Genomic DNA, 23,030 nt, shown 5'->3' on the forward strand with positions numbered 1-23,030 from the left:
GCGCACGCGCACTGAAAAACGGCGCGTCGTCACGTCGCGTCCCTTATGCCGTCATCTTCACGCTCGCACAAGTGTGGCTGACAAGCAACAAGCCACACGTTTTTTTTTTCCTCCAGGTGAGTTGAATGCAGTTGGGACAATCGCTCTCCGCCTGTTCGATCCCAGAAGATGTCTTCACTCCTCAAGGTGGACAATGCGATTAAAACCCAGGTGAGTTCTCACGTCTCTGTATCTAGCGGTCTAAGGTTTGCACGGGCGTATTTTGCTGTGTGCCATTTGCCAGCTTGCTAGCTTGCTAGCTTGCTAGCTAGCTCGTTAGCCACAGTTTGTTAGCATGATGCGAGAGGCTAACGGCGGCTGAGGCGGCCGATTTCCCGCAGGCTAATGTACAACTGTCGACGCGTTTAGCGGGCGACGTGTCACAGTGACGTTAAGCTCAGTGATGAGATAGAAAAAGTCAACATTTCGACTCTTTGTGTGTAAATATAACTGTTCTTTGGGGGTTGACCAGATGCTAAACTAGCAGGCCTTAGCTGCCAAGTTAGCCAGTCTACCGGCGTCACGTTACCTCGTTTATCCGCTTCTTATTTCTCCCACCAAGGTTTATTCACCTTCCAACGGTACAAAAACGAAAGGACTCAAAGTGACGTGTTGAGTGTTGGTCCAATTCAAGATATTCACAGTCGTATAACTTAAATCTGCACATGCAGTCGTCTACATATCACAATGACCAGAAACACATACTCACAAAAATGCATTCAAAACACGTAGGACAGAAATATGACAGAGCAATTGGCTAATTACTTTTTGAAAAAAGAAAGAAAAAAGATGAATAATGGTTCAGAGGAAAATAAATGTGAAAATAGAAAACTGTCTCAGGTTGATTCTCAACCAAGGATGGAAAAGGGAACAACAATTTATTAAATATATGTACTGACTTTTTTGTGTAATAACCGACTTTTCAGATACAACTGAATAGATAAATCAATTAAATACATAATTTATAATAAACATGGTGCGATCTCAAGAGACTGTAAACTCAAAACAATATGTTCAAATGAAAAACAAATGTATCTGCAACATCACTATGGACATTTGGCAATGTGCAATATTTATGCCGTGTGACTGTCATGATCCATGTTAAATTACATAACATCACATTTATTTAGCTGGTGCTTTTGTCCAAAGCGATTTACAATAAGTGCTTTCAACCATGAAGATATTGTGGAACAACAGTCCACGGTGGACATCACCCATTGGGCCTAGCACCAGTTCTGTTGTGTCGTTCGAGCACACGGCTGAGGAATAACTCTGAAAAATACAGGGTCGCCATCTTAACTACCCACAATTCACGTTATTGAAGGGTCATATTTTTTGACACTTGTCTGATGTTTTTGCAGGTTGATGCTTTCAGGGAACGTATCACTGCTGAAGTAAGTATTGTCCAACCTTGTATAAAATGTTTTCTGAGCACTGTTACACACACACACACACACACACACACACACACTAATCAAAACACTTTTCTTTCTAGTAATGCTTATTTAAACATTTGCATTTCTTTCAGGCGGAGGATCTAGTTGCACGTTTTTTCCCAAAGAAGTTGCTGGAACTCGATCACTTCCTGAAGGTCGGTGACGTTTTTTGTATGTTTACTCTCAGATCTGATCTTTCAGCTTAATTCACTATTTTATTTTTGCAGCTAAAAAACGTCAAATATACAATACAAAAAATCAGAAGTGGCAGATTAATTTCCCATTGATCAACTAAGCAGTTAAATAATGCAGCTCTAGTTTTAATGGTTTGACAAAATATCTGACAGTCAACAAAATGAGTCGAACAGTAAATGTCTTCATATTGCCCAACCCAAATCTTATCCCATCACACAACATCATTTGCAGAGATGGTTATTACAGTGAGAGTCTTTGTTTTCGTTGTTCAGGATCCAATCATAAACATCACCGATTTGAAGGAGATACACTCGGAGATAAACCTAACGGTGCCGGACCCCATCTTGCTCTCAAACCTGAATGACGGACTTGACGCGGTGAGGCTCCGGTTTTATTTTATTGTAATTTTTTATGGCAACTGCTGTCTGTAGAGCAGAGCAGAGTTGAGAAATTGGGCCTCATCTTGTATTTATGTTTCACAGCAAAATGCCAAAAAGAGAAAGCTGGAGGATGGCGGTGCGGATGATAAGGGTGAGTACATGTATTGAATAGACACAATTTTATTCAAATCCCAATCTCAAAACTAATGATTTCAAATTCCTTACATTTCAGAGAAGATTGTATTCAAACATCTATAAATAATAATAATTCTCTGCTGCTGATTAATGTATTCTTTCTCTTTGTGTCCCAGTGACCGGCACCAAGGTCTTCGTCATGCCCGGTGGGATGATGAAGAGCAACGGAAACCTTGTCGATCTTATTGAGAAGGTCAAGCCAGAGATCAGGACGCTCATAGAGAAATGTAACACAGTAAGTAATGTGCTTTAACCAGGGACCACGCCCCTGTGTCTGTAGGAAAGTCTTATTACTTTCAGGATTGAGTGTCGGGTCATTAACTGGCGTTACAGCTGGAAATGTGTGAAAATATGTGTGTAGGACGAATGAAGAATCAGTTTTAAAGAACAATTCTGATTAGTTAAGAGGTGTCGGGTGACTCAAAACTTACTCTTTAGAGCATTCCAGGAGTTTTATTTTCCTTTTTGTCACTGGTTTCATTTTTTTCTCTCCCTACAGGTCAAAATGTGGGTTCAGCTGCTCATCCCAAGGATAGAGGACGGCAACAACTTCGGCGTGTCAATCCAGGAGGAGACGGTAGCTGAACTCCGAACGGTTGAAGGGGAGGCGGCGTCGTACCTCGACCAGATATCAAGGTTTATAGAAATTCTTGATGAATTGTATTGTACGTAACACATTCTCCACTGTGGTGCTGGCGCCAAAGTTGGTTCCTAAGCTGCTGCAAGTTGGTTCTGTTTCAAGAGTCAATATTTTCTGTTGTCTTCCAGATACTACATCACAAGGGCCAAGCTGGTTTCTAAAATAGCGAAATATCCACATGTGGTAAGTGAATTATTTGAAAACAAAGTTTATAAATGCCAAGTACAAAGCAGTTGTTTAACAAGGTTATCGTTCAGTTATAATCACGAACTCTGTATCACGACCTCCGAGTCGGATGTTGCAACCAGAACGGCCCTCTGGAATTCCGACTCGGGACGTCAGGAAAAAAACACCTCCCTGACTTCTGAGCTTGGAGCTATAATGGAACTCAGGGTGTGATTGACTGCATTACCATGGCAACACAGGCAGAGGCTCATGGGTATTTTAGTGTTTCAAACAGAGACATAACCTGATTATGAGAAACAAAATTGAAATAATTGTAATAATCATTATGGTCTTAAGTCTATTCTGAATGTGGACTAACTGTTTTTACGGTGAGACTGTTGCTGACAAATAAAAATGAAAACTAATTTATTCATTTAAATTTTTTTTAAGGAGGACTATCGGCGCACAGTAACCGAGATTGATGAGAAGGAATACATCAGCCTGAAGATCATAGTTTCGGAGCTCAGAAATCAATACGTATGTCATGATCTTTATTCTTCATATCTTCATCCATTCAAGCTCATTTTATACCAACATGCCACCGACGGGTTAATGGAAGTATTTCAATTTTTGCTGCATTTCCCTCCTGATCGCAGTCTTTTCTTTTTTTTAAATGAAGGTAACGTTACACGACATGATCCTGAAGAACATTGAGAAGATCAAGAGGCCTCGAAGCAGTAACGCCGAAGCGCTGTACTGATGTTTCTCCAGGCCCCATCCCCCCCCTCGTCCCTGGCCTCCGTCTCCCTGCCTCGCCTGTTGAGCTACAGCAGCCTAGACATTCACCCACTTCAGTACAAATCAAAATCAACACAGCTCTTTACAAAAAACGTAGCTTCCATAGATTGGACACAACATGTGGTTTTTTTTTTTTTCTGGTTTTTTTAATGTAAAATATTTTTCTTGTTTTAAACCCTTTTGAAGACAAAAAAAAATTCTCTCAGAAAAAAGGGGGGAGAGAGGTTATAAACAACAAAAAGCGCTATGTATTTTTTAATTTTAATTAAACATTTTGTCCTCGGAACTTTGTGACATTGTTTCATTTGTCGCTCTAAAGAAGGAAATTCTAAGCAGCTGTTTGTTTCGTGCCCTCTGCTTCAGTGGATGTCGGTTACTGTTTTTTTCTTTTTGTTTATTAGACGTATACATCTCCTGCAGGATGGTTGTTTATAGGAGATGAAACGCGGAAGAAATTGTTCTTTCTCAACATTGTCCGAACATTACACGGTGTTGTCGTAACAGATATGATCGTTGAGAAGGTTTTTAGGTCCACGGACTTATTGGATTTCAGTGAAAGTTCATAAGTCACCAAAGCATCTCTTCTGTTGAGTCATTGATTCTATTGAATAAAACATTTTTTTTGATAACAATTTTGAATATTCTGCCGTTTGTGTGGTTGCAAAAATGGGAATGGAGGAAAACATTTGGAGTCAGTTTCCTTTCTCACCTCCAGATGTCACTGTTACATGAACCGACCACTCCCACAGACGGAGGGGAAACAAAATTCAAACAAACCGAAAATATGTGATTGTCACTATATATATATATATATATAGTGGCAGTCTCTTGTAAGTGGTGGAAAAAGTACCAATTCACTACGGTGATGAACTTCCATTACTAAGCAGTGCAGTCAAAATGTTAAAATTACAGAAGTATTATCAACAGAATTTGCTTAAAATATCAAAAAAAAAAATGCTTTATCCATAGAAAAAAAAAAAGTATCCACATGGTGTGATGTTTTCATGAATATGACTTTTAATCGTTTGTTCCTACAGGTGCATCGTTGTGTCAGTAGCTTGTTAATCTACTTGCGACAGTGGTTCCCAACCTCGGGGTCGGGCCCCTCAAAAAGGTCACAAGATAAACCTGGAGGGTCGTGAGATGATTAATGGGAGAGGAAATAATAAAAAAACAAAAGTTGATAGGTTCATTATTTTTCTCTTGTTGTTTTTCCTGGTGAGAGAGCAGAGTTCAGATAAAATACGCAAAGCTGCGACATTCAACTTGAGCCGACTGCTGTAATAATGTAAACAGCATGGTGTTGCTCAACACTCTTGACGCAGTGGTCTGTAGTATCTGTTCCCACCGACTCCCTCCCTCCCTCCCCCGTTGTCTGTCTTACACACCTACAATGCAGCAGCGCCATATAGATTTATCTTCATGAGATAAGCGCCGGAAGAAAAAAAAGTGGGCCCTCGGACGTAAGATGGTTAAAACGGAGACTTGGGATTCGCTGGCAGCAAAGTGTCACACGGCTGCGGTTATTATGTCATCGAATGGTCTCACTTTTCCCTCTCACCTTCAACCCCGTGTGCGGAGCTGCGTTCAATTCAGAAGATGTTAAAGCGTTTTACGAGTACGATAATGGACACCAACTATTTCTTATCACCTCTTTAATTTTAATGTGACCTACAATTAATTCACAGAGGCGTGTCCGTTGTGTAATCCCGCTGACCTCCGAGCCACCACATTTGAAATTCCTCCGATATGATCACCTGAACAATGTTCTACTTTCAGAGGATACACACGTGTTATCTGCAACACTCTGCCCCTTGACCCTCCATGTCTCTTTTCTGAAAGCTCATGGCTGCGGTGGCGAAAGGCAGCGTCACGGCGAGGGACTGCTGAGTGGCGGGAGCGTGTTCTGGTTAATATTTAATGGTTGTTCCTCCCGGAGAATTAATCAGTATCAGTCGTCAGACATTCGGAGAAAACCTTGTACTAAAATGAGCTCGGCTTATTCGTGGTTAGAAAGAGTGTTTTTTTTTTAAAATTGTGTCATGTTATTCGTCCCTGAGCTGAAAGTTTGCCGAGGTGCACAGGACTTTTGCACGAAAAAACTATATTTTACTTCACATTAAAAGGCTGAAACTGGCTGCTGTTTTTAGCTTTATATTTGGCATAAAGACATTGCAGTGGCATCCATCCTCTCATTAGGCAAGAAAGTGAATAAAAAAAAATCTATAGTACGAACTGTTATCAAGGTCTGCAACTTCAGCGACACTGTCCAAAATGAATATCCTAGTGTCATTAACATACGAGAGAGAAAAAAATCCTACAGAAAATTAAACAAAAAAAATGGACTTTAAGCTACAAGCTTGACAACAATTACAAGTTCTTGGCGTCTTTCTTTGCCCTGCAAATCCCGCTGAGGGCCCAAGGCACCAGAGAGGTCGGGATCAAAAGTGCAACCGCACTCTTTCCGAAAGACAGGAAGTAGAAAGTCGTATGGTTTTCGGTGGAAAATGTCCATCCGTCCAACAGCTGAAGCAGGAACAAAGAGACAATGATACAAACCGTCTTGAAAGCGCCACTTGTGTCCTTCCCCTCGGTCCCCGTGTGGAGCGGCGAGTGCAGGCCCAGGCCCAGGCCGAACAGCGTGCCCATGTTCCGCAGGAGGCTGGCGAAGGGCGTGCTGTCCAGGTGGACCCACTCGGGCCTGACGCACCACCTCTGGGCCTTGTCCAGGGTCCACAGCAGGTCCACGCCCGCCGCTTTGAGCAGGAGGTAGAAGCCCGCGGCGAAGGAGGTCAAGAAGAGGGTTGTGAAGAGGTACCTCTTCATGCTGGCGCTGTAGATCCATATCTCCTTGGAGACGACCTCAGCTACTAGCACACCTGACACGAGAACAGAGGAGGGGTCCGTCAAACAAGCGACTGTACTGGCTTTTAGGTGAGTAGTGGTTTCTACAGCGGTTTGAAAATGTAGTGGAGTAGAAGTATAAAGTAGTAGGCCTATAAGTCAGTTGCTCGTGTTAAGCAAAAACTCAAATAACAGTCTTAAACTCTTGACGTAGACAAACCTGTGATGACTCCAGCAATGACCTGGTGAGGGAAGTGCGCCGCCATGTAGACCCTCGACATGCAGACCACCAGCGCCACCAGGCCCATCACCATCCACAGGCCTATCTGCAAGAACCTGACAGAGATAGAAGCCAAAAGCATCAGAGAACAGCAGGAGGAGCCATTTTTTAAGAAAGATAAACGGATGAATGATTGTGCCACCACGGTCTCACTTGTATAGCAAAGGGGGGCATCGCTTCTCTGTTGCAACGGAGAGTAGCGCTGTTACCATCACATACCAGACACCCGCTGCACCCATAGCATGACCTGAAGGACTTCCTGCAGGAAGAGACTCATTTTTACTGAAACAGACTTAAAACTGATATTTTTCTTTGGCAGCGATAGCTCCGTCTCCAAAGAGGGGTTTTCAAAGCAATGAAGGTCTCATCATTTGTTTAGATTATCTACTAATCTAATCAACGGATTCAATGAAATGTAGTGACGCACAAGTATAAAGTGCCTCAAGGTACTTGAGTAAGTAATGTACCTAGTTACGTCCCCCCCTGCATACTGCAAATGCAGGAGACGTCATATTAAATTATGCGCAGATTAAAAGATTAGAATCACCACAGAAGGACAAAGGTAGTGGAGTTTATAACCATATTATCACATTTGAGATTATATTCATTCAAAAGAAGCCGAAACATCTCAGATGTTATCGGGAAATGGATCAACGAGGTCAATAATTCACTGTGCCAGATGAATCCAATCACTCCCAACAGACAAAGTCACCACGTGTGATCCACTGCAGGTCTGTTTTGAACCGTACCTGGTCCAGTCTCACACGTGATGGGGAACTGCTGCAGAGAGGGGACCGGACCTGCTCCGTAGAACCGGGTCTCGTGAACCCACCAGTAGGGTCTCTCCCCGAAAAGAATCCTGCCACGGAGACACCAAGAGAAACTCAAACTGCCGCTTTTTCTCTTTTACCTGTTTTCTCGTCACTGCCACATTTTGGACAGGTTACCATTTCAGGACCAAGTTGAGCCAGTCGCCGACGACAGCCACCCAGACGAGCCTGAGCGCCGCGTGCCTCCGCAGGTGGAACCAGACCGGGAACAGCCAGAAGAAGGTGGTGTGCAGATCGGCCACCGTCGATGCCACGCTGAACAGGCCCCCGTACCGGCTGTACCCGGTCTGCAGATGGACCGCCAGCTCGACCCCCCAGCTGTGGAGGAGATCCATGATATCGCAGCCCGGTCCTCTGCCTAAGGATGATGCACTGACTCTGGGGTGTTGTTGCTGCCGTGGTCCCCATTGGACTTTACTCAAGGCTGGCGAATTTGTTTGCCTGTGGGACAGTACAGACGGGTTCCTTAACCTTTACACCCGAGGCCAAAATCTATCCTCACAGAAAATCAGCTGCCGCCCCTCAGACGGGTCTCGGATTTCCTGGGGGAGAAAAAGTTATTGTTTTCTTTGATTCAATGAAAAACAAAAATTACAGAAGCCAGTATTCGCCAGTGAAATCCAATCGATCTTGGCTCACAATGTATCTTCTGCATCGCATTTATAGTGTTTACAGTTATTCGTATTTGTCCTCCTACTTGTGTGTGGGACACCGATGTGAGAAAGCGATCACCAACATGTTCCCTCAGAGCAAACTGGAATAAGAGCTGGGGACGTCCCCGCCAGACATATTTGTCATAACAGAGCAGAAACTTGTGCTCAACCTACAACCTGCTAATCTGCCTTTTTCGTGGGTGTTATCGCCAACTATCTCCAAAAGCTTCCACTCAGTCCAAACCCAATCATTTAATCATTGATCTCCTTATGTAACCGACAAAGGGGTTGCTCCATCCTATGTTTTCACCAAATCATCAAAAAAAACAACTACATAACAAATTACTGCCGGGGGGAAAAATATCCTTATAGACAATTTTGGTTGGAGTATATTGTAAGAAATAAAGAATTAGAAGGTAACATTCAAAAATACACTGTCGCACAATAAAAAGCAAATGCCAGTCTGAAGACTAGGTTTGTATATGATTGTTTTAATTCAGGGCCATTGGTCGACTTCCCCTCTCTGTGTCACGTACAGTAGTTGAATGACAAAAGATACCAATTGACATTTTGCTTTCACGCTATCTTTTCCCCCTGTTTGTGTGAAAAAAGCCTCCCAAACTCCCCTGACTCCCGGTGTTTTATTGCACATGTGCAAGGTCCAAAGATCAGCGTGAGCATGCGTTTGGGTAGTGGGTCCCTCTGGTATATAACCAACCAGCTGTGTCACTGATAGCGACAGTGGCTTTTTTCTTTTTCGTCCAACTCACTCCCTCCGCTCACTCCACACCAGACTGAGATTTTCTCCCCTGCTCGAGGTCTAAAGATGCTCGACGCTGTCATGGACGCCGTGCAGGGCTTCGGGGTGAGCACCACCCACTACCTGCAGACCAACTATCAGGACGCCCAGGGCTTGTTCCTCTGGGTGTCCTGGGCCGCCGACCTCAGGAACACGTTCTTCATCTTCTTCCCGCTTTGGTTTCACCTGCGGGCCTCCGTGGGCATCAAGCTCATCTGGGTGGCGGTGATCGGAGACTGGCTGAACTTGGTCTTTAAATGGTGGGTGGAGTCGATATTCTCGGAAATTTCGAGTTTGTGAGCCAAAAATCAAATGTTCTTAACTTATTTTCAGATTATGACCGAGTGGCTGTTTCTGTTGTGTTCCTCAGGATTCTGTTCGGGGAGAGGCCTTACTGGTGGGTCCACGAGACGGCTCATTATGCAAACACGCTCCGTCCTCACATTGAGCAGTACCCCATGACCTGTGAGACTGGGCCAGGTGAGATATGTCACATGCATCCATGGATTTACTTGCTTTTGGACCAAAAATGAGCTGCTGTGTCCCTTCTTTCCTGCCCTCCATGTGTTATTTCTACAATATTACACGGCCTTGGGTTTGGTAATTCTACTAAAACACATGTTCATTTTATACATTTAAGCATAAAATCAGTTGCGAATTTTGTACGTCTGGATGAAATTAACCAAATTACCAAGCAACAAACCCATCGCCAAATGTGCTTTTGGACAGTTGCTTGATTTGCGAGGTTTGGAATCCAGCCTTGCAATCAAGTATATAGATTTAGTCTCTAGTCAGCGGCCGGAAAAGTACCAGTGCAAAAATGTGATAGACGGATCCATTCAAAACGAATCATTCATCTAAAAGGACATAAGCAAAACCTATTTTCAAAGTATCAAAGAAGAACTATCAGGCCCCTGTTGACAGATACACTGATCCTAATGAGGAAATGCATTTGCAGGCAGCCCCTCGGGACACGCTATGGGAGCCGCAGGTGTCTACTACACCCTGGTCACCTCCATCCTCGCCCTCGTGACCAGCAAGAAGAAATATGGAAGCAAGAAATCCAGCAGCAAAGAGTGGTGAGTCGTCCGCCGAGGGGGAATCGACACACATACCCACGACTTAGCTCTGTTGTCCCCCGCCGATGTCGGGGTTTGTTTACCATTTTCTTCCACTCAGGGCTTATCACCGTGGACACACTATCTGCGCTGTGGTTGATCATTGACTTTAGAGAACTAGAGAGGGGGCTTGCACGTGGGTTGTTTTGATGTCTGCTCTCACGATGAGCCAAGAATCTCTGTGATGATGTGATATCGCTTTAAAAATATTGGCTTTCTTGTCCTGAGTTGGGCCAGACTGATCCAAACCAATCATCTCCTTCCATAACAGCGTCTGCTCAAATGTGTCTTTTGACAGGTACCTGAAGGCAATTCTGTGGACGCTGTTCTGGGGCATCCAGGTGTGCGTGTGTCTCTCCAGGGTCTTCATCGCCGCCCACTTTCCCCACCAGGTCGTCGCCGGAGTCATCACAGGTCAGCGCGGACAAGCTTTAACACGTCGTTTTCAGTGGACGGCTGATTAGAATAGTTTTCCAATTGTTTCAATTCTAGCATCTTTTGCAGACGATATTAACTGTCAACAGGAATATATATATATATATAATGATTTTTTCTAACACCCACAAATGTAGAAAACTACACCCTTGCCTTTACATACTATTGACCCTGGCTTTCGAACATGTTCTGCTCTCATAGGTATGATTGTTGCCGAAGCCTTCAACAGAACCCAGTGGATCTACAGCGCCAGCATGAAGAAGTACTTCTACACGACCCTCCTCTTGACCGCCTTCGCCGTGGGCTTCTACCTGCTGCTCAAAGCGGTGGGCGTGGACCTGCTGTGGACCCTGGACAAGGCCCAGAGGTGGTGCGTCAGGCCCGAGTGGGTCCACCTGGACAGCACGCCCTTCGCCAGCCTCCTGCGGAACATGGGCACGCTGTTCGGCCTGGGCCTGGGCCTGCACTCGCCGCTCTACACCGAGACCAAGAAGAGCAGCAGCACCCTGGTCAGGGCCGGGTGCGTCATCAGCTCGCTGCTGCTGCTGCACCTGTTCGACTCCTTCAAGCCTCCCACGCACACCGCGGCCCTGTTCTACCTGCTGTCCTTCTGCAAGAGCGCCACCGTGCCTCTGGTCACCGTCAGCATCATCCCCTACTGTGTGAACGGAGCCCTGAGCCTGCAGAACAAAAAGGGAGTGTGAGCAGTGAACTCGGAAGTGCAGACTCCCTCCCCACACAGGGGAAAACTTTTCCTCTGGTATGCATTCATACGTCTAAGTGACGCTCCGGAGAAGCCGAAGGAGATCCGGTGCCACATGGACACTGAAACCCCGTGAGCGCGCGTGATACTAAGTGAGAGCACAAGCCAGGATGCTCCGCAGCACTTCCAAAGACACATTCTGAATTTAGAAAAAAAATATATGATGATTACAATCGTTTCAGAGCCCTGGAAAAGAACAAACAAAGGAACACACGGGTCCGACTGTTTGCTTTCAGCTGCTGTGTTGAGCCTCAGTTCAAGGACAATAACAGTCACACACTCACAGCTTTGATAAACGTTATTTCACGTGTAACAATAATGTATTTTTAAATGTTACAGAAAATATTTTTGAAAAGGTTTTGAATATTTTTTAATAAAAATCTTAAATAATCTCTCGGTTCATATTTTACCACACCATGCATTTACACTTGACAAACCCTAAGTCTTTGGCACATAATCAGCATTTATATATATATATATACACACACACACACACACACACACACACACACACACATACATTTACATGTGTTTATTTACCTATATTTCATAACTTTAGTGAGTAAATAGTTTGCAGATAATCATCCTAATAAATAAGTAGAATTAAATGGGTCATTCTGCTTAATAAGTACTTTTACTTCCCAACAAGAAATGTCAGAGGTCACTCAAACCGAGGGGCCTCTGGTCCCCGGGGCCTGATTAAATAAAATTAATATTTTACATTATATACAGTCTATTTGTGTTTGTCCTAAATCGTGCCTAAGAGTCAACAAATGCCCCAATCAGGGTTTAGTTTGACCCATTTGACTTGACTTTAGCAGCAGAGCACTGGCCTTTAGCCCGACTGATGATGACACAGATCCACACACGTCATGGGACCCTCTGCGTGAACACGAGGCCAACGCTGTGAGCTGAACATTCAATATTTGACTGTTTGTGTTTTTTTTTGCATAAAGCACTCAATGACATTCCCCGACGAACGCTGAGCATTGACAAACGTTTGTGTGTCACGGCTGTTTAGTCACGGCTGTTTAGTCACCCAAAAAGTGTGATGTGTTTGTGAGGCCTCATGACCCCTGATGCTGCCAAAGGTCACACGGAAAGCTTTTTCACAGATAGGCAGGTTTGTGAAATAGGCTGAAAAACAATATGGCTGATAAACAGAAAATACAGCTATTAACAGTTATGAATTAAAGCTTTTAATGGTTGTGCAATATATGTACACGTATATGTATTTTTCAATTTCAAGAATGATTATCTTTTTTGAATTTGCTGTTGTTCTTGCTGGTACTATTAACTTTTAAATTATAAGACACAGCACAGCATATGAAAATAAGAATTTGCCAACCATCACAAAAGACTGTCTCTGCGCTTTACGTGAGAAAATATTCATGCAAATGTGTTTGTACATTTGATCATTACTTTGGGCTAAAATATACTAACATTAGTCATCAAATTTAGTTGCGCATGGAAGTATAATCTTTACTCAATCAGGTAATATTATTGAGATCAAGATATAATATCAAGAGAGAGCAAACAGTGAAAACAGGACATGACCAGGCAACTGCAGCATTTTGAAACATAATGCATTTAATCAAATGATTCACTACCAAACTGTTGTGTGTGGATTTAAACACATAAAAAAGCAATGCTCGTTTACAGTTAAACTGCTGATTCTGCTGCTTTGTGTACAGGGGGTGAAACTGAGACATCAGACGTGAGCTCCAGCGCACATAGGTGATAACACCAGAGGCCACGACGTCAATACCCTTCTCTCTCTGAGCTGCAGAAGAACCAAATGACTCGACACTGAGCTTTGACCCACATTCACCCAGTACAACTGAACTGTTTGGTAGCTGGTTAAACTTGCCTCTTTAGAACTTTCACAATTAATCATTTTTTTAAATGCTGAACAAATAAAAAGCTAAAACATTTGCGTCACAACTTAACTTTTGTTTAAGTCATAAAAGTCCCTCAGTCTCTGTTAAAATTAAGAAATATAAGAAATATTTACTGCAAATGTGAAACTGCACATTGAGTTAGGTCAGTATTAGGAATATTTACAAAAACTATACAATGAATTGAAATTCACAACTAAATACAGTCTCATTGACTTTGTACATGAATATCTTTTATTTGATTTTTTTATTTTTATGTGGAGAATATGCATGCGTGCATTACTTTGTATATTTCTATCAATGTAATGATTATATAAATATAGTGTATGCATGTTTAAAATATAATAAATAAATGCAAATATGTAAAAAGTATATTCTGTTTCTAAAAATAAGTCCTATTTTTTGTATATTTTTTAAAAGATGTGATATGTGATATTTTGTTTCAATATCTGTAGCCTATGATACGTACATTTTTGTTTCAAAATTTTTTTTAAAATCTGTAGTCTGTTTCTACAATATGTAATATGCATACTACTAATAATTTGTATTTTGTAAAATATGCAGTACGTTTATTTTGATTTTAAAAATATGTAAAAAGTATATTTTGTTTCCAAAATATTTATAAAAAACCTACATTGACAAATAAATTAACCTCAAAACCTAAAATCCCATAAAATATATATTTTTTAATTCTCATTAAACGTTCTCATATCTGAGCGGTGTGTCACGCGGGAGGCCTCGCTAGGTGGCGCTGTGTCACCGCACCGTCCACATTTACACCCAGCGAGGAAGAGGTCGGGCCGGCGGAAGTGGATCGACTCCTCCGCGGTGCGGCGGAAGCAGCTGGGGTTTGTTTTGTTTCTGACGGACTGAAGGTGTGTGAACAGCTGGAGATAAGAACAGAAATGAAATGACCTCCGGCTGAGGAGAGAACTAGACTTTCCCCCGCGGCATCATGTCCAACATGCGGCTGGTGAAGGCGCTGGTCGCCGAGAGACTCGCGGCCGCTGCGGAGGAGATTGTCCACGTCGTCGAGGGGAAGACGCTGCTGCGCACAGGTTCCAAGTGTTTTAATGAGACAGCTGCTTACAAGTCTTTAAATAAAACAAAAACAAAATCATTACAAGTCTTGAATTTAAATGTACAAGGTCAACTCACTTCTTACTGATATGTACAGAATTTATTATTTTCATCTTTGATTCACGTTAGTTTTTTTTCGATTAATCGATTAGTTGTTTGGTCGATACGACGTCATTAAACAGTTTGAACAACTAATTAAACAATTAAACAACTAATCCATTATTCTAATATATATTTTTCTAGTTATAAGTTAAGTTACATCTAGAAAAACCATTTTTGACATAGATTTGGATCAGTCCAAACATTTTTTTCATCAATATATATGTAATGTCTCTGTAGTTAATATATAATGTACCTAATAAACTGTCACTTAGTGTACGTTTCGTTTTGCAGGAGGTTTTATCTCGTGATAAACTTTCCACAAGTGGAAGGAAACAAGTCATTCAAGTGTCCAAGCCGTATTTTTATCTTAATCTCCCCTCAGACCTTAGAAAAGGTAGAAAGGATTAATTCTGGTGTGAGTGTAAATCAGTTTGCTGAATGCTCTGTTAGAATACTTCTCTCTTTTCCTTCCTCCCCACAGAAATGTCCCCCGAGCAGCAGAGGGCCGTCGTGCACAAGCGACTGTCGGCTGTCGCTGATGACATCTTCAGGATCCTGGAGATAATGATGATGGGCGGACACAAGGCCCGTTCCCGTGACGACGATGACGACCGGCAACGCCAGCTGCTGGACATGCCGCTGAAAGTCCAGAAATCACCTGGCTCACCGCCGGAATCTGAGTTTGTCCACGGTAAGCCGCCACACCTTCACCAAACACACAGAGCAGAAACGGATGGAGAAACGGAGACTCGAGGAGAGCGGCGTGCGCTGCCACCGGGTGACCGGGAGGTTCTGTCGTCCAGAAACCCAGAAGCCGGGAGTGAGGATGACGAGAAATCGCTCAAATCAAACAAAGGAAGGAGAACATCTCAGCGACTGAGACAACGTCAGGCTGATGCTGACTGCTGCGAGACGTGCGGCAGGTCTTTCCACGAAGACGCCGGTGGCGAGAAAACGAAAACACACGCGAGGCAAATCGCCGCAACAGACCAGAGCCAGGCGACGGGGGAGAGTTGTTGCCGAGTGTGCGGAAAGTTTTTCCGACACAAAAGTGCTTTCCTGAAACACGTGCTGCGGCGCGAGGGCTGCACAGACCTGTGCGGAGTCTGTGGAAAACTTTTGGGCTCTGACGGCGGTTTGAGGCGGCATTTACGAACGCACAGCGAAGAGAAGAAGAGCTGCGGGGACGGAGCGGACGAGGAACAGGAAGACGCTGAGAGTGAAATGGGCGGCGGTGACGAGGACTGGAAGGAGAGCGATGGTTACGGTGTAGACGGCGTTAAAGATGAGACCAAAGACGGACCAAAAACCAAAATTCACGCGTCGAATACACCCGATGGACCAAAGAACAAGGACTGTAAGGATTCGTCTCATGTGAAATATTGCTGCAAAGTGTGCGGCAGGTCCTTCTGCTACAGAGCCTCCTTTTTGAAGCACGTGCAGGAAGACGAGACGGACGCGGATCTCTGCGGCGTCTGCGGCGAGCGATTCGAGACGGCGGCGAGTCTGAAGCTCCACCTGCGGACCTACATCCGGACGAACGACTGCGACGTCTGCGGCAAACCGTTCGACGGCCAGAAGCAGCTGGAGATGCACGTGAGGACGCACACGGGCGAGAAGCCGTTCGTCTGCAGCGTCTGCGGCAAAGCGTTCGCCCAGAACGGCAACCTGATGGGACACATGAGGGCGCACACGGGCGAGCGGCCGTACGTCTGCAGCGTGTGCGGCCAGAGCTTCGGCTTCAAGGAGTACATGACGGCGCACATGAGGATCCACACGGGCGAGAAGCCGTTCCTGTGCAGCGTCTGCGGGAAGGGGTTCCGGCAGAGGGGCACGCTGAAGACGCACACGATGATCCACACGGGCGAGTCCACGCACCGCTGCGCCGTCTGCGACAAGGCGTTCTACAAGAGCGGCGCGCTGAAGATCCACATGCGGTCGCACACGGGGGAGAAGCCCTACCTGTGCAACGTGTGCGGCAAGAGCTTCACGGCGAGCAGCTCGCTCACCAAGCACATGGGCGTCCACGAGGGGCAGCGGGCGCACGGCCGCGGGGTCCCGGGGAGGGAGGATCGGAAGGGACACGCTCAGACACACGGGGATGAAGCAGCGCAGCTCACGAGTCTCTAATGCCGAGCGCGAGGGGAAACACGCAAAAAAAACAACTTCCCAGAGTTCTGCGAGTGAAATTTTCTTAAACGGAGAAGCAGTTATGCTGTACAGATTTTTCTTTTTGCATTTTATGATCCATGTGCTGTTAATCACCATCTAAGTACCAAATGAACATATCTGATTATTGATCATTGAACAACACAATTAAGCTAAACACTTGAGAGAGATGTTACAAAAAATACATGTAAAAATATATTTTTTATATATATTTCAGGGTGTGTTTTTCATCTTTTCCCCTTCTTTATAAAAATTATGAAAAATATAAAAATGTTCTTTGTTCAATGTCACATTAAATTTTAGTCATAATCATTTCACCATCAGTGTTTTACTTGTATGACTTAATATGCAATGACATTTTTGACTATACTGTACTTTTACCTTTTTTATACCTTACAATACTATGACCCTTTTAATACCTTACTATACTGTGACTTTTTTGTATACCTTACCATACTATGAAATGTTTCATACCTTATCATACTATGACATTTTTTTTGTACTATATTTATTTAGAAATCCAGCTTTAGTTTTCCTAGAAACCATGAACCCGCAACCCCCGGTCGACAGGGAGAAACCAGACGGACGCACAGACGTGTAGTTTAAACACAATTTATTGTTCTGCTTAAATAATTACTTGGATCATCCAGTGTAAGCTATGTTGGTTGGTCATACATGTCGGTACCAGAGTTATTATTATCAACAGGTGATTCTTAGTGTGGTTTTGTTTTTTTATGCCAAATGAGAAAGGAAAAAAACAAAAAACCTTTGCACAAGAACAGAAAATCTGAATTCTTAATGTCTGATCGACGCTGTTTTATTTTTGTGATTTTTAGTTGTTAGTAAAAAGGATCAGATGGGAGGGGTGACGGGAATAAAAACAAAGATCCTCTGTTCTAATGTAAATACAACCAAATTAAATAAAGATAAAAATCATCAAACCATCAAAAATAAAAACAGTCCCCTTTCTTAAAAAACCACAGCAGACCTAAAAGCCGACACTTACACTTGTAGTATGCATGATCGTACAGACAGACACAGGTTTTATTTCATGTCACACTCACACACACACACACACACACACACACACAGAGCGGTATGGAGATGATGCGATGTGGCAGTCGGCATGTTACATTCAGGGACTCGCTGAAGCGCAAGAATGAAGCGTCGTTATCTTGTCGAGTTGTGGAGTGTGTGTGTGCGTGTCGTTAAAAAATAAAAATAAAAACAGTAATAGATGAAAGATGGTTTGGGTTATTGTGAGACAGAATGACCCCTCTCTCCAATTGTGTCGCGGTGCTTCTGAATTAGGAGAAACGACAAAAGAAAAGGCTTAAAAATAAAGTGACGTCACATGCAGCAAAAATATCATTTCTCTCGACGACAATGTTCCGTAGACCGAGCGGAGGAAGTAGCTGTTGGCTTTGAAGGAAAACGTCCTTCGTTTTTTTAAAATCAAGCAGGTTTTTTTTTCTCCTTTCTTTACCCATTACAGCTTCGTGTGGGCAGCGCATGTCAGGCGTCGACCTCTCGATACAAACGCGTCGACTCTGCAGAAGCTTTTCATCGACTCAAACCAGTGCGTGAACAATCCGTGAAGCTACTGATGTTTGTTTTGTTTTCTTTTCTTTTAAAGATTTTTATACAGTGTCATTTATATACAACAAAATCACCCATTTACTATTATATTTCATTTTTCTTTAAAAAAAAAAGAACCACGCGGTTACACACACCCCCAGTGCTGCGGCCGCGTAAGGCGAGTGAGTCTGAGAGAGAACGTGACTCTTTCCTTTGCGCCGTCTTTAGTTGTGAAAAGATGAACAAAAACAGTTCCAGCTCACGTCCGATGCGCGTCCTCCTGTTTCGTCGTCTCCAGCCCCCCCCGACAGTTTAGTGAGTTTGGTGACATGCTCATGCGAAATCAAAGGAAAGCAACTGTTTTTTTTGCGTCGTCTCATGCGTTGTTGTTAAGTGAAAGCGTCGGACACAGTTTTTGGCTGATTGACGAGGCGTCGTTCGTTTTTCAGGGAGGGGGGGCTCCGCTCCGTTTTTTTCCTCCCAGGGTGTGTGTGTGTGTGTGTGTGGTCTCGCAGGTGGGACGTCCCCTGGACCTGGAGGGTGACAAGATCACACACTTTGTAAATCTGACGTGCTGCGAGTGGATTGTTGCAATAAGCGTTCGGCTGATTCAGTATCCAGGACAGAGCTGGAAATTATTATTCAACCGTTTGATCAGTTTTGATTCCCAAAATGCCCAGCTGTTACCTAAAAATAAATAAAAGCCATTTCTAAACAGGTTAACCACTCTTCATTTTAGTGCTAATTAAATGTTTGATAAGTTTCACATTTTTTAAACCATTCTCCTAAATTGGCTTTTCAAAATTAATATCTATTGACTCCGTGAATATGAAGCTGTTTTCAGGAATGAAACCAGGAAACTGGCAGGAAAATTGGGTCTGGACATTTTGCAAAGTTTGCCCTTCACGTATGACTGGAACGCAGGAGATTCGGATGCAACAGCTAAAGTTTCGTAACATTCTGAAGCGTACGAACGTCAGCACACGTCTGAAAGCATCTCGCGTGTCACCAGCCTCTTACCAGGTTCAGATCAGAGCTCCACTGTTACGACTGATTCCTCTTCCCCTGTTTCTTGTTGGCGCCGTTTCCAGACTTGAGAGAGATCGAGGAGAGTGGCGGGTTCGTCGGGAGAGGACAGAAAGAAGAGAGAGAAAAACAAAGAGGTTAGTGATGTCCTCCGGCTGGACACGACCCGTGTGTGTTAGTGAAGCGGCGCTCAGCTCCGCTACTGTTGGTCGGCAGAATCGCAGGCAACAACATGCTGGAAAAGAGACGGAGTTTAACAACAGGACGGAGAAACTAATGTTAACATTTCTACTGATAACACAACAAGTCACACGTTTGCATCAAAACTTGTTACAGGAGAGAAACACTGGCGATATTAGTAGTTTTCAAGAACCAATCCACGAGCTAGAGAGCCTGTTGGTTGACGTGGCAACACTGCAGAACAGAGGAAACAATACAACCACTGCAAACAAGGCGGCAGAGTTCTGAACGTCACGCTGAGCGGTTTCGATTGGAGTGTTTAGATGAAATCACGACTTCATGCGGGGCGAACAGACGCTAAGTGAGCGGGGGAGAAAGGTCGGGCGACTACGTCAGGCGGTCGGTGTTAAACGCCAACCTCGCTGTTCCCTCTCTGCGCCTCCTCTCCGGACTTCTCCGCCCTGTGGCCCTGTCGCGAACGCTTCCCTCTCTTCTTGCCCTTCCCCCCCGCGGCTCCTGCTGCTGCAGAGGAAGAGGCAGCGTCTGCTCCACCTTTTGCTACACCACCACCACCACCACCAGCAGCAGCTGCTTCTTTTGCAACGGTTTCGCCTTCGCTCTCCCTCCTGTCCTCTGAGTTGACCACGCGGCGCACCACCTTTCTGATCACCTGCAGGGGGCAGAAGCTTGTTAGAAGGGGGAGGAAGAGGAAGAGGAGGAGGGAGGAAGCAAGATTTTGTGAGGAGAAGAAATGGAAAGAGGGTGATGAGGTGATGAAAGGTGTATTAGAGTTGGTTTTGAGGTGTATGAGATAACTTGTGTGTGTCTGCGTGAAAGAATGTGTGTTCATGTGCAGTGTGTGTGTGTGTGTGTGTGTGTGTGTGTGTGTGTGTGTGTGTGTGTGTGTGTGTGTGTGGGGTAAGGTTGCGACAGGTGAAGGTGGAGGATGAGGATGAGGTTACTTTTCTGGTGACCAGATTCCCCTCTTCGTCTGTGAATTGCTCCTCGGTCACAGACTCTCCAGGAATGTTCTTGGCCTCCTCTCCCTGGGGGGAAGGAGGGAGGAGGGAGGGAGGGAAGCGCGGAGGGGCGAAGGTCAAAGGTTAGGAGCATATTCAAGAGGCTATTCAGAAAGTAACAAATAATATTTCTTAACAGCCACACCGACTTCGAGGAAGTGGCTCTCACAAGAGGTTCAGACACTTTCAGCCTCACAGATGGAATCACACAAAACGGCAAAACTACAACTCCACCAACCAGGAAGCAAAGAAAGAGACACACACACACACCAAACCAAACTTTGGTGAATGTCTGAAAGCAGCTTATGACACAGATCCATTTTCTGTCGCACTGCAGCTCCACACAGATGCTGTCAAACGCACACCGGCACAGCAGGTCACTTTGGTTCAATCTTTCCGTTCGTCTCTGAGCTTAGTCCCAGAGGTTAAATGCTACGCACCGCGCACACACACACACACACGCACACGCACACGCACTTCCTGCGGCTCTGCACACACCGGGCCTCACACACCTTGAGGATGACCCGTCTGCGGTACACCCTGGTGGTGACTGTGGTCTCCTCGTCGGAGCCGGACTCCTCGGCTCCAACGCTCCCCTGGCGAAGGCAGCCCGAACATTAATGACCCGTGTGTGTGTTGGCGAGCGTGTGGATATTTATGTCATGTGATGTCAAAACCGACCGGAGGAAGAAAGCCTCTCACCTGGCCTTTGTGCTGGGATCGGTCCGCCCCTTCCTCCCGCGCTCTGCTTGGTCCCGCGGTGCCGCTCTCCTCCTGAGAGGAGCCCTTCCTCTTGGCCTCCTCTTCCTTCCCTTCCCTGGCTGCGTCGCTCTGACCCCCGTTCTGCCTGGCGGCCTGTGCCAGCGGCTGCTCCAGTGAATCGGGGCTGAGGGAGAGCGGATCAAATATTGAGCTGCTATCATGAAACTGCTGGTCTGACCAGAGAAGAAACAAACCGTGAGACTCAACCACGTCCTACCTGCCCTCCTCGGCGCCGGGCTGCGCCGACGACTCTGCGAACGCGCCCGACGACTCGCCGCTCCAACCTGGAACTGAACACACATCTTTTTCTGCTTGCCGCACTTGTTCCAGGATGGCGTTCACCCTCTCCTCTGTCATCTCCTCGTCCTCCGAGCCTCCCTCCAGCTTTATGTCGTCCAGCAGACTCTGCAGCCTCTCCTGGGTCATCTCCTCCTCCTCTTCCTCCCCTCCCTGCTTCCCATTTCCCTGGACGGCGTCTGAGGTGGCGAACTGTCTCTCCAGAGCAACCTCTTGCCCTGGCTTCGGTTCTTCTGTCCCCTTTCCTGATTTCTCTACTGACCTTCTGTCATTATCTGGTCTCTCATAAGAAGCCAGCCCCGTCTTTTCTTCCACTCTTTCTCTAGTGCTCAGGGCTGTGTCTTCTGCCCCGGCTATGGGCGGCTCCGGGGCACAGGAGCCGGGGCCCGGGGCGACCGTGAGGGGGCTGCTGCTGGAGGTGCTGGTGGTCTGTGTGAGAGAGAGGTCGCTAGGTCTAGTGAGCGTGGTCTTGCTAGGGGAGTCTACGCTACCGTCGCCCTCGCTAAAGAAGTCGTCTGAGCGCAGCGGGGTGGGGGGCTGGTAGTTGAGGTCTGAGGGGGTTTGCAGCTCCAGATCTATATTGTGGTACCCTGGGTGGGATGGCAGGAGTAAAGGATTAGAGGGTGACGGGAGTGAAGGGGGAGGGGGGGAGAAAATAAAAGGGGGGGGGGGGGGGGGGGGGGGGGGGGGTAGAGTGCGGGAGGTGATGAAATGAGAAAACACTTAAAACATCTAAACGTGACATTTGTTCAAAAGTCACGCAGGTGTCACGCAGGTGTCACCCAATACACTTTAAAGCTGCATTAGCTGTTTTTCTCTGTGGCCACTTGGGGGCAGCAGAAACAAGCGGTGAAAACAACGTTGACAAACTGATCACTAACGCTGCCGCACACTGCGTTACTCGCCCGACTTTGGCCGCTGGATCACTTGTGTTTACTTGTGTGAGTGCATCCAGCCCGTGTCGTCAGTGATGTCCGGAGGGTCTCAACACAAATTGGTTTTCGCGTCACAGCGAATATTTGCGCTCGAGCGCCGGTATTGCAACTTGAGCGAGTGGAGCGAATGTTGCGGAATTCGCGTTAACCGCGTGTAATGTCTTTGCATTGACTTTGCATTGAATCTCATTTGGGCTAATAGTCCGTTTTGCGTTTGGTGTGAACGCAGTATTAATGAAGAGAATTAACAGTATAGTTCCGTGTCCTGTGTCCTCTCCTTTTAGCTGCTTTGTCTCTACCAACTTCCTCCTTCATTAATTCAATCATTCAGAGTACGAAGCGCTTAAAGCTACCTCCTCGTTACTGCACGTTAGAGTGGAAAACGAGTGGCTGAAAGTCTCTGTAGAGCCGTCG

At 45.3% G+C, this 23,030-nt stretch overlaps 5 protein-coding genes across 46 annotated transcripts in view; 3 read left to right on the forward strand and 2 right to left on the reverse strand.

Moving 5' to 3' along the window:
- Positions 1 to 52: 52 nt before the first annotated feature.
- Positions 53 to 4,480, forward strand: psme3 (proteasome activator subunit 3). The gene is made up of 10 exons (XM_035612555.2): positions 53 to 210; positions 1,401 to 1,433; positions 1,568 to 1,630; positions 1,943 to 2,047; positions 2,153 to 2,201; positions 2,362 to 2,480; positions 2,745 to 2,881; positions 3,014 to 3,068; positions 3,501 to 3,587; positions 3,730 to 4,480. Exons 1-10 carry the CDS (start codon positions 169 to 171, stop codon positions 3,808 to 3,810), a joined length of 771 nt encoding a protein of 256 aa, XP_035468448.1. The 5' UTR covers positions 53 to 168; the 3' UTR covers positions 3,811 to 4,480.
- Positions 4,481 to 5,986: 1,506 nt separating this feature from the next.
- g6pc1a.1 (glucose-6-phosphatase catalytic subunit 1a, tandem duplicate 1) lies at positions 5,987 to 9,067 on the reverse strand. 2 transcript variants are annotated; one of them, XM_035613540.2, is made up of 6 exons: positions 8,500 to 9,067; positions 7,920 to 8,243; positions 7,722 to 7,831; positions 7,126 to 7,231; positions 6,913 to 7,028; positions 5,987 to 6,727 (listed from the first exon to the last, which is right to left on the reverse strand). In XM_035613540.2, the coding sequence occupies exons 1-6, from the start codon at positions 8,538 to 8,540 to the stop codon at positions 6,219 to 6,221; spliced, it is 1,206 nt and encodes a 401-aa protein (XP_035469433.2). In that variant the 5' UTR covers positions 8,541 to 9,067; the 3' UTR covers positions 5,987 to 6,218. The 2 variants fall into 2 exon arrangements, with proteins under 2 accessions (XP_035469433.2, XP_035469434.2); XM_035613541.2 differs by having other exon boundaries at positions 7,920 to 8,344.
- A 111-nt stretch (positions 9,068 to 9,178) lies between these two features.
- On the forward strand, positions 9,179 to 11,962 carry g6pc1a.2 (glucose-6-phosphatase catalytic subunit 1a, tandem duplicate 2). The gene is made up of 5 exons (XM_035613542.2): positions 9,179 to 9,514; positions 9,625 to 9,734; positions 10,213 to 10,333; positions 10,671 to 10,786; positions 11,009 to 11,962. The coding sequence occupies exons 1-5, from the start codon at positions 9,282 to 9,284 to the stop codon at positions 11,509 to 11,511; spliced, it is 1,083 nt and encodes a 360-aa protein (XP_035469435.2). The 5' UTR covers positions 9,179 to 9,281; the 3' UTR covers positions 11,512 to 11,962.
- Positions 11,963 to 14,273: 2,311 nt separating this feature from the next.
- Positions 14,274 to 17,136, forward strand: LOC118287964 (zinc finger protein 391). Of its 2 annotated transcripts, XM_035613668.2 has the most exons (3): positions 14,281 to 14,526; positions 14,942 to 15,044; positions 15,132 to 17,136. In XM_035613668.2, the coding sequence occupies exon 3, from the start codon at positions 15,134 to 15,136 to the stop codon at positions 16,778 to 16,780; it is 1,647 nt and encodes a 548-aa protein (XP_035469561.2). In that variant the 5' UTR covers positions 14,281 to 14,526; positions 14,942 to 15,044; positions 15,132 to 15,133; the 3' UTR covers positions 16,781 to 17,136. The 2 variants fall into 2 exon arrangements, with proteins under 2 accessions (XP_035469560.2, XP_035469561.2); XM_035613667.2 differs by lacking the exon at positions 14,942 to 15,044 and having other exon boundaries at positions 14,274 to 14,526.
- A 279-nt stretch (positions 17,137 to 17,415) lies between these two features.
- The window catches only part of LOC118287957 (ankyrin-3), a 111,249-nt gene continuing 105,634 nt past the window's right edge, over positions 17,416 to 23,030 (reverse strand). For 32 of the 40 annotated variants that reach the window (XM_035613636.2, XM_035613630.2, XM_035613644.2 and 29 more), the window contains 7 exons: positions 21,602 to 22,271; positions 21,325 to 21,508; positions 21,135 to 21,218; positions 20,566 to 20,649; positions 20,022 to 20,273; positions 19,418 to 19,489; positions 17,416 to 18,930 (listed from right to left, as the gene is read on the reverse strand). In XM_035613636.2, the coding sequence (XP_035469529.2) occupies positions 19,442 to 19,489; positions 20,022 to 20,273; positions 20,566 to 20,649; positions 21,135 to 21,218; positions 21,325 to 21,508; positions 21,602 to 22,271 (1,322 nt within the window). In that variant the 3' untranslated portion in view covers positions 17,416 to 18,930; positions 19,418 to 19,441. Of the gene's footprint in view, positions 18,931 to 19,406; positions 19,490 to 20,021; positions 20,274 to 20,565; positions 20,650 to 21,134; positions 21,219 to 21,324; positions 21,509 to 21,601; positions 22,272 to 23,030 lie in introns of all 40 variants that reach the window. The other 8 variants (XM_035613653.2, XM_035613652.2, XM_035613648.2 and 5 more) reach the window with 7 other exon arrangements.

This window comes from Scophthalmus maximus, chromosome 16 (assembly GCF_022379125.1).
Source record: "Scophthalmus maximus strain ysfricsl-2021 chromosome 16, ASM2237912v1, whole genome shotgun sequence".
Lineage (NCBI taxonomy): Eukaryota > Metazoa > Chordata > Actinopteri > Pleuronectiformes > Scophthalmidae > Scophthalmus > Scophthalmus maximus.

Bases quoted from the DNA above. Each gene is read 5' to 3' on its own strand.
- psme3 (XM_035612555.2), top strand. From the start codon at position 169: ATGTCTTCACTCCTCAAGGTGGACAATGCGATTAAAACCCAG. The intron at 1,434-1,567 runs GTAAGTATTGTC...CATTTCTTTCAG, and splicing joins GGGAACGTATCACTGCTGAA to GCGGAGGATCTAGTTGCACG. The intron at 1,631-1,942 runs GTCGGTGACGTT...TTCGTTGTTCAG, and splicing joins AACTCGATCACTTCCTGAAG to GATCCAATCATAAACATCAC.
- g6pc1a.1 (XM_035613540.2), bottom strand. From the start codon at position 8,540: ATGTTGGTGATCGCTTTCTCACATCGGTGTCCCACACACAA. The intron at 8,244-8,499 runs GTAGGAGGACAA...ACTGTCCCACAG, and splicing joins CATCGGTGTCCCACACACAA to GCAAACAAATTCGCCAGCCT. The intron at 7,832-7,919 runs GTAACCTGTCCA...TCTCCGTGGCAG, and splicing joins CTCAACTTGGTCCTGAAATG to GATTCTTTTCGGGGAGAGAC.
- g6pc1a.2 (XM_035613542.2), top strand. From the start codon at position 9,282: ATGCTCGACGCTGTCATGGACGCCGTGCAGGGCTTCGGGGTGAGCACC. The intron at 9,515-9,624 runs GTGGGTGGAGTC...TGTGTTCCTCAG, and splicing joins CTGAACTTGGTCTTTAAATG to GATTCTGTTCGGGGAGAGGC. The intron at 9,735-10,212 runs GTGAGATATGTC...ATGCATTTGCAG, and splicing joins GACCTGTGAGACTGGGCCAG to GCAGCCCCTCGGGACACGCT.
- LOC118287964 (XM_035613667.2), top strand. From the start codon at position 14,424: ATGTCCAACATGCGGCTGGTGAAGGCGCTGGTCGCCGAGAGACTCGCG. The intron at 14,527-15,131 runs GTTCCAAGTGTT...TCCTCCCCACAG, and splicing joins GAAGACGCTGCTGCGCACAG to AAATGTCCCCCGAGCAGCAG.